We start from the raw sequence: 13,551 nt of genomic DNA, 5'->3' as shown, positions 1-13,551 counted from the left end.
TTTAGCCCTGTGTATAATATTGTGTGTGGTTGCTTAGCAACTATATGAACCCACATAAGAGTGCCAACATTGTACCAAACATTTTGCCAATATCCAGGAAATATGTACAGTGTTTTCCCACTTTACCATTCTGCAGCTGTGCAGACTTTCAGACATGACTACAAAAATAGAACCTGTATATTATTTGTGGTGTAACAATAAAGAATGTTCATTTCAAGTGTTTATTTCAAGAACTAATGCCAGTGCCTATTTTGTCAGACTTTATACATTCTGGAAATCTAAATAATGTCTGACTGTAGTGTAGTTCAGTTGTCCAAAAAACAGTCATGCTTCTTACATGTTGAAAAGCCCAAGAGATTCCCCTGGCTCCGACACATGCCTGTATTCCACTTGGAGGTTTTTAATAATGAGGTTTCAAAGGGGATTTATCATGAGGTGTAAACTGTGCTCTATCTCTACATTCTAAACAAGTGCAAAACAAGAATGTACTATGTATACAGTTTAGATGTATTTAAAGCCTGCCCTGGACAAGAAGTTGGACAATGAACACAATAGCTGGGACATTTGCAAAATGAATACATTATTGAAATTATGTAGCATTTACAGAGTCAGAGATGCATGAAGAAACTGTTACACTGACCTCAGTCCAGCAGCATTTAATAATGGTAATATAACTGCTGGTTTCTAGGTAAAGTCCTGGCAGTTATTTAATTAACTGACACATTTATAGATTTTGACCGGTTGATTTTATGGTATAATTACAGTGTTGATGAAAGTTAAAAGCACAGGAACTACCCTTATGTTTGAAATCTATTTTAGGAATAAAAAGTATCCCTAAATATGGGTTTGTGAAAAGTCTGTGAAAAGGCTGCACTATGCTATTTTCATTGTCATTTTGATAATCATCTTTGTGAGACAATTTTTGAGCCATTTCATGTAGTTAATGCAATGGCACATATAGCACCCACTACCCGTGGGTTCTTGAATCTTGTTGGCCATTATTTGGTGACTTCATCTGCAAAGTTACTCTGCAGACCAAGGCAAGACTAGGCTAAGTCTCCCTGCATGTATACACTCTAAAATGACACACCGGGGCCTATTCCTCAAAATGTTTGGCATATTTCCAAGCTTTTTGGTAGAAAAACAAACAACATTCAACAATTTTATGAATTGCAATTTTTATTTAATCTGCCAAAACTGGCCTCTTATGAGTTACAGCTTTGTGAATAGGATGTTTTTTGTTTTTGAGAAAGCCATCAATAAAAAAATGAAGAATGGTTCATTTTTAGTTTTCTGCAAGCAAATGTATTGAAAAATGAAGTGCTACAGCGCTCCCGCTCACTCAAACAAAATAAAACCACACTGAATGCACTTCATACTGGCATTTTAGTTTCTAGGAGTCTGTATGGCCCTAGTCACCATTAAATAAATGGCACAATTTCCAGCAAGGTATTTTAACATAATATGTTTTGCAAGTGCTTATGATTTGTGAATAAAATTCTTTGCTTTTTTATTTCAGTTTTCTGCTGTGTGAATTACTAACTTCACACCCTTTTGCACATTAGTCTGAAACCTTATCTTGTGCTTCAATCCAGAACTGTCTCTTTTAATTTGTTTTGACTGCTCTTCGTTGCATTGTCAGAAGATATAAATTAATTGTTATCGCCAAGAATTGCCTTACTTAAATAGACAAGTTAAATTCCAGAAAATTATTGTACATTCAGTAGCTGTTTCTTAGCAATATTTAGTGTTACAGTTACACATTATTGTGTAAAAATGTTAGTTTAACTTATATTATAAAGTCTCATTTTACCCTCTTAAGGATATGGCATCAAAGAAAATAATAATAATAATAATAATAATAATAATAATAATAATAATAATAATAAAATCCGACACAACATTATTCACATAAAATAAAAAACAAGACACATAAGGCCATCTGCATTCAAATCTGCCTCGCTCAATATTACACATTCATTTCAAAAGAATATTTTACACCTCACAACCTTAAATATTAATGCACATTGTAGTTATTCTGCTTGGCCTGTCCCAACTATCTCTTGGAAGCCTTGGCCAGTTTGCTAGCAGCAGGGGACCTCCTCTGAGGCGTGGGGATTTTAGAAGGCTTGGCAGAAGAGGGCCGGTGTCCAGCTCTCGGCCCTGTTTTGTTCGAGTCTGGTACAGTCTCTGACATGTCTGAGCACACAGACAGGATCTCTGAAATGTCGAAGTCTGAAGCGTCACTGCCTCGTCGGCTGCTTGCTCTGCTGCCGGCCTTACTCCCTGCCCGGCTTCCAGGCCTGCTTGGTGTCTTCTTAGTTTCTAGAAAGAAAGAAGTCACTTTATCATGATAACAAGCTTTCTCACTGTTGTAAAAGACACCAAGACAAGCACGCTGCTATCTGACTCCCTTACTAAACCTTACTTGCATTGTGTCACTGTTATCAAGCGTTCAACAGTTCCCCACTATCCCCGTGCATGTCCATATTCCATATTGGGCTACCACTTAGATGCCCTGAGGCTCTGGATGATGGCTACCTCAATGCTCCCAGGGATTTGGAGCTGAGGCCAAATCTATTTCTCTACTGTCTAATTGAATTCTGCTTCCAGTCTGGCGATTTCCCCCTGCTCTGCCACACTCGTAGCTGTTCATCATTGGTAATTATGTAAAAATATGTGTCCAGGACCATATTCTTGGACACAAAAGTAAAAGTACAAAACTTTATTTTTTCAGTATACATATCTCCTCTTATACAGTGCCTTGCATAAGTATTCACCCCCTTTGGACTTTTCCACATTTTGTAGTGTTACAACCTGGAATTAAAATTAATTTAATTGGGATTTTTACCATTTGATTTACACAACATATTTAACACTTTGAAGGTGCAAAATATTTTTTATTGTGACAGAAAAGTTAATTAAACAAAAAAAAAGACATTTGTTGGTTGCATAAGTATTCACCCCCCTGAGTCAATATTTGGTGGAAGCACCTTTGGCAGCAATTACAGCTGTGAGTCTTTTTGGGTAAGTCTCTACCAGCTTTGCACATCTGGATCCTGCAATTTTTGCCCATTCTTCTTGGCAAAATTGCTCAAGCTCTGTCAAGTTGGATGGGGACCGTTGGTGAACAGCAATTTTCAAGTCTTGCCACAGATTCTCAATCGGATTGAGGTCTGGGCTTTGACTGGGTCATTCTAAGACATTCAGGTTCTTGTTTTTAAACCACTCCAGTGTAGCTTTGGCTGTGTGTTTAGGGTCATTGTCCTGCTGGAAGGTGAACCTCCGCCCCAGTCCCAGGTCTCTTGCAGACTGAAACAGGTTTTCCTCTAGAATTTCCCTGTATTTGGCTCCATCCATCTTGTCCTCAATCCTGACCAGTTTCCCAGTCCCTGCCGATGAAAAGCATCCCCATAACGTGATGCTGCCACCACCATGCTTCACCGTGGGGATGGTGTTCTCAGGGTGATGAGCAGTGTTGGCTTTGCGCCACACATAGCGTTTTGCACTAAGGCCAAAAAGTTCAATTTTGGTCTCATCAGACCAGAGAACCTTTTTCCACATGTTTGCTGTGTCTCCCACATGCCTTTTGGCAAAATCCAAACAGGATTTGATATGAGGTTTTTTTCAGCAATGGCTTTCTTCTCGCCACTCTTCCATAAAGCCCAGCTTTGTGGAGCATCTGGGTTATAGTTGTCCCATGGACAGTTTCTCCCATCTCAGCTGTGGATCTCTCCAGCTCCTTCAGAGTTACCATTGGCCTCTTGGTTGCTTCTCTGACTAATGCCCTCCTACCTGGTCACTGAGTTTTAGTGGATGGCCTTCTCTAGGCAGAGTCGCGGTTGTGCCATATTCTTTCCATTTTTTATAATGGATTTAACGGTGCTCTGGGGGATGTTCAAAGTTTGGGATATTTTTTTATAACCCAACCCTGATTGGTGCTTCTCCAGAACTTTATCCCGGACTTGTTTTGATAGCTCCTTGGTCTTCATGATGCTGTTTGTTTAGATATGCTCTCTAACAAACTCTGGGGCCTTCCAGAAACAGGTGTATTTAATCTGAGATCATGTGACACTTTAATTGCACACAGGTGGACTCCATTCAACTAATTATGTGACTTCTGAAGGCAATTGGTTGCACCAGAGCTTATTTAGGGGTGTCACAGCAAAGGGGGTGAATACGTATGCAATCAAGACTTTTCAGTTTTTTATTTGTAAATAATTTTGAAAAATATGTAGATTTTTTCTCCCACTTCGACATTATGCACTATTTTGTGTATATCAGTGACAAAAAATCCTAATTAAATCCATTTTAAAAGTCCAAGGGGGTGAATACTTATGCAAGGCACTGTATCTACTCTGATTTACACTATTAGGATAGTATTATTATATGTGTGATTTGGTGTTATTGGCAGGAAGTTTGTATGAAGGCTAATCTATTTTTCTGATCCCCCCCAGCACACACACACATTTCTTCGACTCTGCTATTTTGCTTTCTGTCTTGTTCCTCTTGTGTACCTACCTGCTGACTGAGTTCTGGCTTTGGAAGCCGCTGCTGTGATGAGGCTGCTCTCCTCTCCAGCATGAAAGCCTTTTCCAGACAAATATCCAGGAAGACGGAGTTTGCTTCCTTGTATTGGTGTACCCTATCAAGATAGGTAATGCAGAATTAAAAGTTATGGTCACAGCTTTTAAAAATAATCCTTACATTTAGTAAAATACACAGCATTTAAAGTGGATCCAGCAGCACATCACTTCTCACTCATTTTATACCTTCCCCTGCCACAAGTTCAAGCCAAAAAGATAACAATTTACAATAAAATGGTTTTCCACCAGCTATATTTTAAAGTACATACTGTAGACAGAATGTAATTTAAACTCGAAAAGTTATTTTTCAGCTGTTTGGAGTTGTTTTCTCTCAAGAAAATGAATCCTTTCACTTTTCATACTGCCAGTTGAAATTTGACTTTAGTAGACATCCTATTTTTCCACTTCCATTGGATTTATGTAGCATCATACATTAATGGTTTCTAATAAGAAAGTATGCATAGCATTTCATTTTTAAGTGAGAGTTTCTGTTCCAGCAGTCTCCACAGCTTAATCCTTTATGACCAAGCCTTTAAAGGACTGAATGCTTTTGGTCAGTGTGTACAAGTTCAACCAGGCATATAAATAGGACAGTGGAAAAGAAGTAAACACTTGTGCTAGTGAAGTGATAAAATACAGTTTGAAGTGAAACCCAAAGCAAAGAAAGAGTTAGAGCGAACACAGCTGCATGAAAGGTTTTCCTACGCCACAGTTTTGTTATGAGCACTGGTGTACCTCTAAAAGTATTTAAAGTGACTACCCCAGTATCCATCTTGAGTTTGCGAACACAGAGCACCATCTGGTATACATGCAACAATGTATCTTGGTACAGTCCATTTTTAGGATTCATACATATTAAGGAGTACCTTAGGGGTTTCAATGAACATATTGCAAAAGTTACCAACTTCGTCTTTATTGTTACCCCATCAGTGAATGACCAAACAGAGAAAAATATTGGTATATCTAGGTTTTGTTTTTTACACCATTTTATTGGATCTAAACTTTTCTGTAAGGGACTGTATGACGAGTGGTCGATTCGATCATTCACGTTACATATGTGAAACTGACTTTGTATGCATAATACCCATCTACTAATAAAAATGTCTTGATTTACAGTTTGTGCTAAAAAACAGACCACCAACAGTAGAAGACTTAAAAATAGCCCCAATTCTATACCTTCTTTTGTTGATTGATTTTTGTATACTACTGTTATACTACTCTGAGTAGGTGAAGAGGATTGGAAAGTCAGAGTGGGGGATAGTCACTTTAATAACTGTTAAACCAGAAGCTTATGGCATTACTATACCTCTGTAGGCGAAACTTGACATTCAGGGGATTCTGATGATCTAACAGGTGTAGAGGTTTTGCTGTTTGTCAACCATGGTTTATCATAATTGCGGGTTATATGATGGGGGTTCTGTATGAAACAATGGCAAATCAAAAATACAAATGGAATAATATGAAATGAAATGGTAAGAAATCAAAGTACACAAAATAACAAGACAAGGGCAAAACAAATCACATCCACAGGAAAACTTAACAAAAATAAATAAACCTTAAAGTACTAAATAAATCTAAATAAGTATATGGCTTTTAAAAAAATAAAAAATAATAATGTGCCACCTGTCAATCATGTATGCAAAATGCCATGATTAGGTTGTTTTTGACTAGGTCCTGAAACCAAAATCTAGTTTTAAACTAAACGGAAGATGAATAGAATGATTACGGAGAAGGAATGGCATGTTTAATTATTTTTCAGCCCCATGTGGTTCCTGGTCCCTTCTTTTATTCCACAGCACACCCTACTGGGTGAAGCAGGGCAGGAAACGCTTAGGTTCCCAATTGACCACAGCATAAAAATGCATGATGTGGATTCTGAGACCGAAAAGATTATTCCGATTCTTTTACCTGGAAAGGTAAATCACGTATCTTTATTCAGAGTTTTTCTTAGTTAAGCAATTTATTTATTCCTTTATAAATATAAGTTAAAAATGACTACTGGGGTCGACCAATGCTCCAACCTACAGGGCACCTTACCTTTGGGGTGCTGGTAGTGGTTAGGTTGGGGGTAGGTGGGACGGAAACACAGCAGTGACTGGAGTTCGACCTGTTCGGAGAAGCAGCTCTCGAGGATGGCCGTGACTTATGACCCCGGTATCGGAAGCTACCAATGATTTGTGTCACGCCCTCTGGTAAAATGAACTTTTCCCGAAGCTCCATGTTTGTCCTGCCTTTGGCTAAAAATTTTTAATTAAAATAACAGTAGAAAATAGTAGAAGAAAATTGAAAACATTACAATTTAGGTCATACTAGGGCATATTTAAAAGCATTTACTCTAGTCTTTAAATAACTTGTTGAAACTAGAATCAAACAATTGTCTTAATTCTCAGCCCATCATACACAAGAAAACCTGCTTTTTAAAACATTCAGGATGCTTCCAGAATGTATAGTTAAGGTAGACCTGGCTTGTACTTTAATTTGACAAACATTTCCAGAAACATTTAGCCTTTTGACTATCAAAAGAGATTTTTTGAGTATTTGACTATGCAAGATGGGAACAACCACTAAAGACGATGTGGTTTAGATAGCAGCTATATAACACATTAATGTATCTCAGCGGCACCACTCAGCGTAATTTCAAAGCTCCACAATTTTCGGACTTGTATAGGAGGAATGATCATGTTTTCCTCAAAAGCTTTCCTTGTGTATGCTGGGCATTAGGCACTTTGCAAGTACTTTGTTTCTCACTTTTTAACATCGAATTTTCTTCTTTGGAAAAAGGAGTTTTTAAAGATTAGAGTTAACATTTTAGAATATAGGTTAATCACAACAGGGTAGATACAAAAATACAATACAATATTAGATCTTGCTTTTTTTTATCAAAGCAGATCATTTAAAAAAATGAAAGAAGCAAGCTTACTTCAAACAATTTGTAATTTAGAGAAACTAACAATCAGATGTCAATGAAACACAACATGCATTTTTCATATCACTATGACCGTATGTTAAAGTTGATTAATATTGGTATCCTGTTTTGAAGATCATGGATTAGAAACTCTTTAGTCTAAATTATACTAAGCATGCAGTGTTTGTAGGGGCTGCTAGGTCCATACAGACAGCTACAATGTTACGTTAATGAGGTGTATTCAGGTGTATTTTGGATTGTGCTGAAGATTTTGTGCAATATGAGTCTGATACCCCTTTCACACAGATGAGTTATGACGGCTCAGAACCTGCACTGATGTGGTATTTTGATCTGTGTATGCTTATAGCGTCACAGAACCGTCATATTGTATTCAGTCTCTGAACCACCTTGCGTGGTGGTTCAGAGACGACACTGAACCGTCTTAACTCCTGTGTGAAATGCTACACCTGCAGTGAAGCGGGCGTGGATTGAAAGTCAACATCCCACGTAACTGCATGTGTACCGGACGTGTTGGGTATTTTTCTCATTGGTGTTACACAAATAAAATGGCTGATCAAGAACGAGGCAGTAAAAAGCGATTTAGCTGTGTGAATGGGTATTTTAAAGATTTTTTTAAACATCTCTGAGATGGCTCAGTAGCGGCACTTGTGTGTGAAAGGAGCTTGAGTGTAATACAGTGTATGTCAGCGCCAGTACTTGTGAATCAGAATGTCACGGTTACCCCAGAGGAAACTGTTCTATTTAATGTAGATTGCCATGGTTACTGGACTATATTTATCACCTGAAAGCAACTGAAAATGAAATGGCAAACAACTAAGCCCGACTTTTAGATGTATTAAATTAATTCCCCAAATTGTCTGTTACATGTTTTCTAGCATTTTAAAAATTTTATTTTATTTTCACACAAACAAATCTTGTTAGTTTCCTTTTGGTGTTAATATACTGATCTACTGAAAATGCATTGTCAAGTATACAGTTGTACCCTATAGCATCACCTGCTGGATGAGCATGTAAATGCAGAACACAAAAAGTTAAGACTCAAAAGAATTGCGCCGACACATTATGAGAACACATTCTGAAAAGAAAATCACCTACAGTAGAGCTACATTTTTTTAAAATAACATTTTTTATAAAGTACTTTTTATGAAAGTGCTTTTACAATTAACTATTAACTACATATTAAGCAACTATGGGAAATTAAGCCGCTAAAATTCTGGTGAACAGCAAGCTTGATGAATTATACAGCACTGCAAAAGGAGGAGCACCCAAACTGTGAACATTCCATAAAGACAGACTTACACAACTTCACTGGTAAGCAGATTCTACTACAGGAGAAGAAATCATTCACAGAAATATAAACATGCATGAAACCTCTAAGTTTCCATGAAAAAAACGTAAATGATTAAAAAGCACCATTAAAGCTGATTAACAGGGTAAGGCATACAGAGGGCTTCTTTTTTCCGTTTTTTTAATGAATTTATTTTTTCGGTGCTTATCTTGTAGCTATTTTCGAGTTTTATGTAAATTGCTTTTTTTTGGGGGGGGGGCTTTCACTTTTTATATACTGTATAAATTATTGTTTTCGGTTACTTTACAAAAGGTATTTCTTTCTGTCACAATATGTATAATAACTCAACAGTACTTCAATTGAAACTTCTTTCCTTTGCTGTCTTCCACAACCAAATCTATGGTCATGGGCATAATCTTCTGGGGGTTTTGTGTGTTTAGACATTTTTTTACATTTCTTCCTAATTTGCAATTCTAAATTCCACAAGTGTGTAAATACTCAAACTGTAATATAGCTTTAAATCTCACGAGGAAGAATTAGTTTCTAATTGTAATCTCGTTTTAAATCTTGCAAGCATGTTACAATCCTCCAATAGAAATGATGGAATATGCTGCCACTCAGTAGCTGGGGTGGGTTTAAAGCACTCGAAACTAATCAATGATAGATACAAGTCAGGAAGGAGGGACAGGGCCCAACTGCACTGGGAATTTAATTTTTTTTCATGGGGAAAGGGGTCAAATCAACAAGAACTGAGTAACCATTTCCAGTGTTTTTCTGGTGTTTACTGGATATAAACTGATTTAATTTTTTTGTATGGGGGGGGGGGGGGGGGGGTTTATCTGTTTTTATTGGTTGAAACCGAAAACCAGAAGCCCTAGCCATAGACAATAAACACACACATACACACACACACACTTAGAAGCAGGAAATAAAGAGTGAGATTTGCAAACCTATAGCAGACTGAGTAGTAATTGAAGAGTTTGATTCCGAACGTAACATTTTACTTCCATGATGATGAACTAGGAAAAACGATATAGGGTTTCTGGTCACAAAGGAAAGCAGTTGGAATGTTTAGCAGGAATAAAAACAATTGTGAAACAGTAGAGAAACTAAACAGTCACAAAAGTGCAAGCCTTCACATTCAGCAGACATTTACGCATAGCAAACAGTAACTGATTCCATATAGCTTTTTTTCTGGATTTCTGCTCTTGTATTGTTCTATTAATCAATTCTAGAATGCAGTAAAGCTCCAAAGCCAAGAAACATAACATTCCATTTCAAATCTTCATTATCTAGCCCCACGAGGAACAATTTTAACAAATGTATTCTAAAATTAGGCTGAAACATTTTTGTAAACATTATGGTTTTTAATGAAAGTGACTGGAAGGTTTCTATAAATCAGTTAATGTCAGCAGCATAGCCAGCTGTTACTAAATAAGGAAACCCAGAATTTAAAATGCACTGGGTCTTATTCATAAAACATAAGTGTGTCAGTAATGCATTAGACTGCAATGTACTGCACTATAACTACTGGCACACTACTAAAGATTTATCAATATGGCCCTCTGCACCTCATTTTCAGAAACCCATATATTATATAGTTTGTTCACATAACGGTGAGATGACAAGTAAGTAGCTTTTAACAAATTGTAATACTAAAATTAACTTTCTTTTCACTGCCATAGTTATGTAAACCTTATTCATGTACCTCTGCAAGGATCGTTTTTCACTAAGAACTCATCAAGTGCCATCCATCCACCTCCCACACGAACCATAACAGTGCTGCGCAGGATACGAACAAGACGCAGCTGCTGTGAATCTCCAAACTGTCAAAGAAAAGTGTTGAAACATCACAACTTCATTCCTGCTATTTCTGCCCTTGGTATACAATATAAATGTGACAGGCATTCCCACTAGTACAAACACAGGATCAATCCAGCTGGTCGAATGTTTTTTTTTTATATACTTAAGCTGAAAATACTGGTTGTTTATTTGGGGTCTTTGTCATGTCGGTGATAAGGATTTTTAATAAATCACTAGTCTTAAATTAAGTCAGTTCACCAGCATATATCTGTAATGTATGCTGGAAGACAAAGGGTACTATGTTTTCCGTCTTCCTTTCATGAGTTCAACCAGTTGGATATCACCAGGATACACCACTTCGCTTCACAAAAAACGACAGCTATGGCCTCATGCTTTCTGTATAAAAAATGAAGTTTTCTGTAAATTATTAAAGTGAATTGTGGGATTTTTTTAAGACTATAAATTACCATCTTAAAACAAATGTGCTGACACGATACAGAAAAAAAAATATTCTAAATGAAACATTTGATAAAAATGATAAATGATTACTTCTTACTAGAATAAACTATGGTGTACATTTGAGATGATCACAGTTCAATGACCCTCTCGTGCAGCAAACTGCTTTACTTACACAACATTTTATGATGTTCTTTGGTTTTATCATAGTTTCTTACCATATGATTATGCAATTGGTGAATTTGGGTGATTAGTAATGATCTGACAGATTCAAGACAAACGCTGAAGAAAACTATTTACCAGTATACAGCTTTCCAATACAGCAACTTGTAGTTGTGGGGTTACATTTTGACTGTCCCTGTTTGCTAGTGTCTCATCCACGATTAATGATTCATGTAAGCAGTGTACAAGACCAAACTGTTAAAAAAATTATTTAAGTAGATATATGTAGTATTGTATAAAAAAAAATAAGATTATATGATAAAAATTGCCATAAATGCATGGAATTGAAAACAAAATAACACTGTTCATGTTTAATTCTATAAAATATATTAATTTGTGTTTGATTATCATTTGCCATGGTTTTCTGTACATGTTTTCTATACAGTATTTTCAATCACGTTTTCAGTTACTTTCACTAATTATTCGTAGGTTTCAGAAAGCACGTGGCCTATGACTTGTGATTTATGAAGTTTGAATTTAAACATGCATTTGTCTAAATGCAAGTTGTTTTTTTTCTGAACACAGATTTAAAAAAAAAAAAGTTTATTAAATTCTACAAAAAGGCAGTAATCCCACAGAAACACCCACCCAGTATTAAAAAAAAAACAATATATCATATTCCTGTACAGAACACAGTATGGTAGTAAGTTCATTAATCATAACATGCATAAGCATTAGGGGAAAGCAATGTATTTCTAGTTAGTGATAATCCCAAATATGTATATCAATAGCTTCAGAAGAAAAAGGGAGGGTTTAATCTTCATTGGTTATAGCCAACATGCACATGATATTTCTTTACTATAGATACATTACAACACTGTTTTACTCAGAAGTGGATACGATATAGATTGATATGTAAAGTTTCAATATTACTTTGGACTTGTACTTTTACATAATCATATGCATTTCAACACTATAACCTAGCTACTTTTGAACTCAATTAAATCCTGGATTAAAAGTTATGGAGAGGGATGCAGCCCATACAATACGATTCCAGTGAAATTAAGCACAGCAACACACAAAACACCAGAATTAACCCTGTTTATATGTACCTGGTTTCCAAGGAAAAACTGATGATGGCAAAGGAATGACAAAGAAATAAACAATTAGTTTAATTGCGCAGCTAACATTACCACACCTGTCAATCCGCATGCAGTGTAATTGCACTAAGAATGCAGTTTTAACTCATATAACTTTTTTGACACATGCTTGATTAGGCTACATGGTTTATCAGTCATCACCAAAGACTGCGAAAATATTCTGAGAAGGAACACGTAATAAAAATATCCCATGTTCTACAAGAAAAAAAAAAAAAATCCTGACAGTAGCTTAAAAATACCAGGGACTATTCTATTGATCAAAACAAAACATAAATAATATCACTACTTTGGATCATATAAAATATGGGCCCTTTGCATATCATGGTAATGAAAATAAAATATTAAACAGTTCTAACAATTTGAATTCACAGCAATACAGTCATTTGAATGTGTATAATTTGTAAAAGTTTTACAGAATGATAATGTGGTTATATGACTGGTTGTAAGAATAGGTCAATTTGTTTAACAAATACAAGGTAATAATAGTTTAAAATAAACATTTGCATGAAATTGGCCCATTCTGTACTATGCTATACCAGAGGTCTCTTAACCCTTATGTTACAATCTATAAATGTTATCTAGCAAACATATCTTTGCCTGAATATGCTCCCTATTTCCAGCCAAACTCCTAATGCAGCATTAGAAGTATTAAGCATTCAGTATTGAGTCATACTTTTTGGCAAATGCGCGAGAGCCCTTAGAGGTGTCTCTTCAAAGATATTAAGCAGGGTAGGATAAAAAAGCCAATTTTCCATTCTCGAGATTGCCAACTTAATCTGAAAGATGCTATTGGAAAATATTCAAAGCTGTAACTAAAGATAAGGGTTCTGGTATGTCAGATCCTACGATATATATTTTTACGTAGATACATTTTATGATACTGAAGACTTAAAGTATAAAAACATACCCTCAGCATACTATCGGTATCTATGACTCAGTCAGGATGTTTTTTAGGGCTTTTTCTTTGCTCTAGACCCTCACACATACATATTAAAGTGCAACGATCAAAAAAAAAAAGTTTCAACTAACTCAGATTATTTTCCTTATTAATTAGGCAACAATAGATGTTTAATGTCAAGCATTCAAGTCGTCATACCAGTTTTCAAAAAGCTTGACAATTCCACATATCATGGGCCTGTTACAAAACTATGACCAAACCTACCCGGTATT

General features: G+C 36.1%; 1 protein-coding gene across 30 annotated transcripts in view; it reads right to left on the bottom strand.

The window, feature by feature from the left end:
- Nucleotides 1–1,161: 1,161 nt before the first annotated feature.
- The window catches only part of LOC117402333 (dystonin-like), a 205,066-nt gene continuing 192,676 nt past the window's right edge, over nt 1,162–13,551 (bottom strand). For 13 of the 30 annotated variants that reach the window (XM_059023930.1, XM_059023943.1, XM_059023941.1 and 10 more), the window contains 9 exons: nt 13,544–13,551; nt 12,334–12,351; nt 11,360–11,476; nt 10,509–10,626; nt 9,751–9,819; nt 6,624–6,823; nt 5,893–6,003; nt 4,522–4,645; nt 1,162–2,325 (listed from right to left, as the gene is read on the bottom strand). The exon at nt 13,544–13,551 is cut by the window's right edge and continues 67 nt beyond it. In XM_059023930.1, coding sequence (XP_058879913.1) covers nt 2,057–2,325; nt 4,522–4,645; nt 5,893–6,003; nt 6,624–6,823; nt 9,751–9,819; nt 10,509–10,626; nt 11,360–11,476; nt 12,334–12,351; nt 13,544–13,551 — 1,034 coding nt within the window. In that variant the 3' untranslated portion in view covers nt 1,162–2,056. The remainder of the gene's footprint in view (nt 2,326–4,521; nt 4,646–5,892; nt 6,004–6,623; nt 6,824–9,750; nt 9,820–10,508; nt 10,627–11,359; nt 11,477–12,333; nt 12,352–13,543) is intronic. The other 17 variants (XM_059023942.1, XM_059023948.1, XM_059023952.1 and 14 more) reach the window with 7 other exon arrangements.

This window comes from Acipenser ruthenus, chromosome 5 (genome assembly GCF_902713425.1).
Source record: "Acipenser ruthenus chromosome 5, fAciRut3.2 maternal haplotype, whole genome shotgun sequence".
Lineage (NCBI taxonomy): Eukaryota > Metazoa > Chordata > Actinopteri > Acipenseriformes > Acipenseridae > Acipenser > Acipenser ruthenus.
This window is presented reverse-complemented; position numbering and strand designations above follow the sequence as displayed.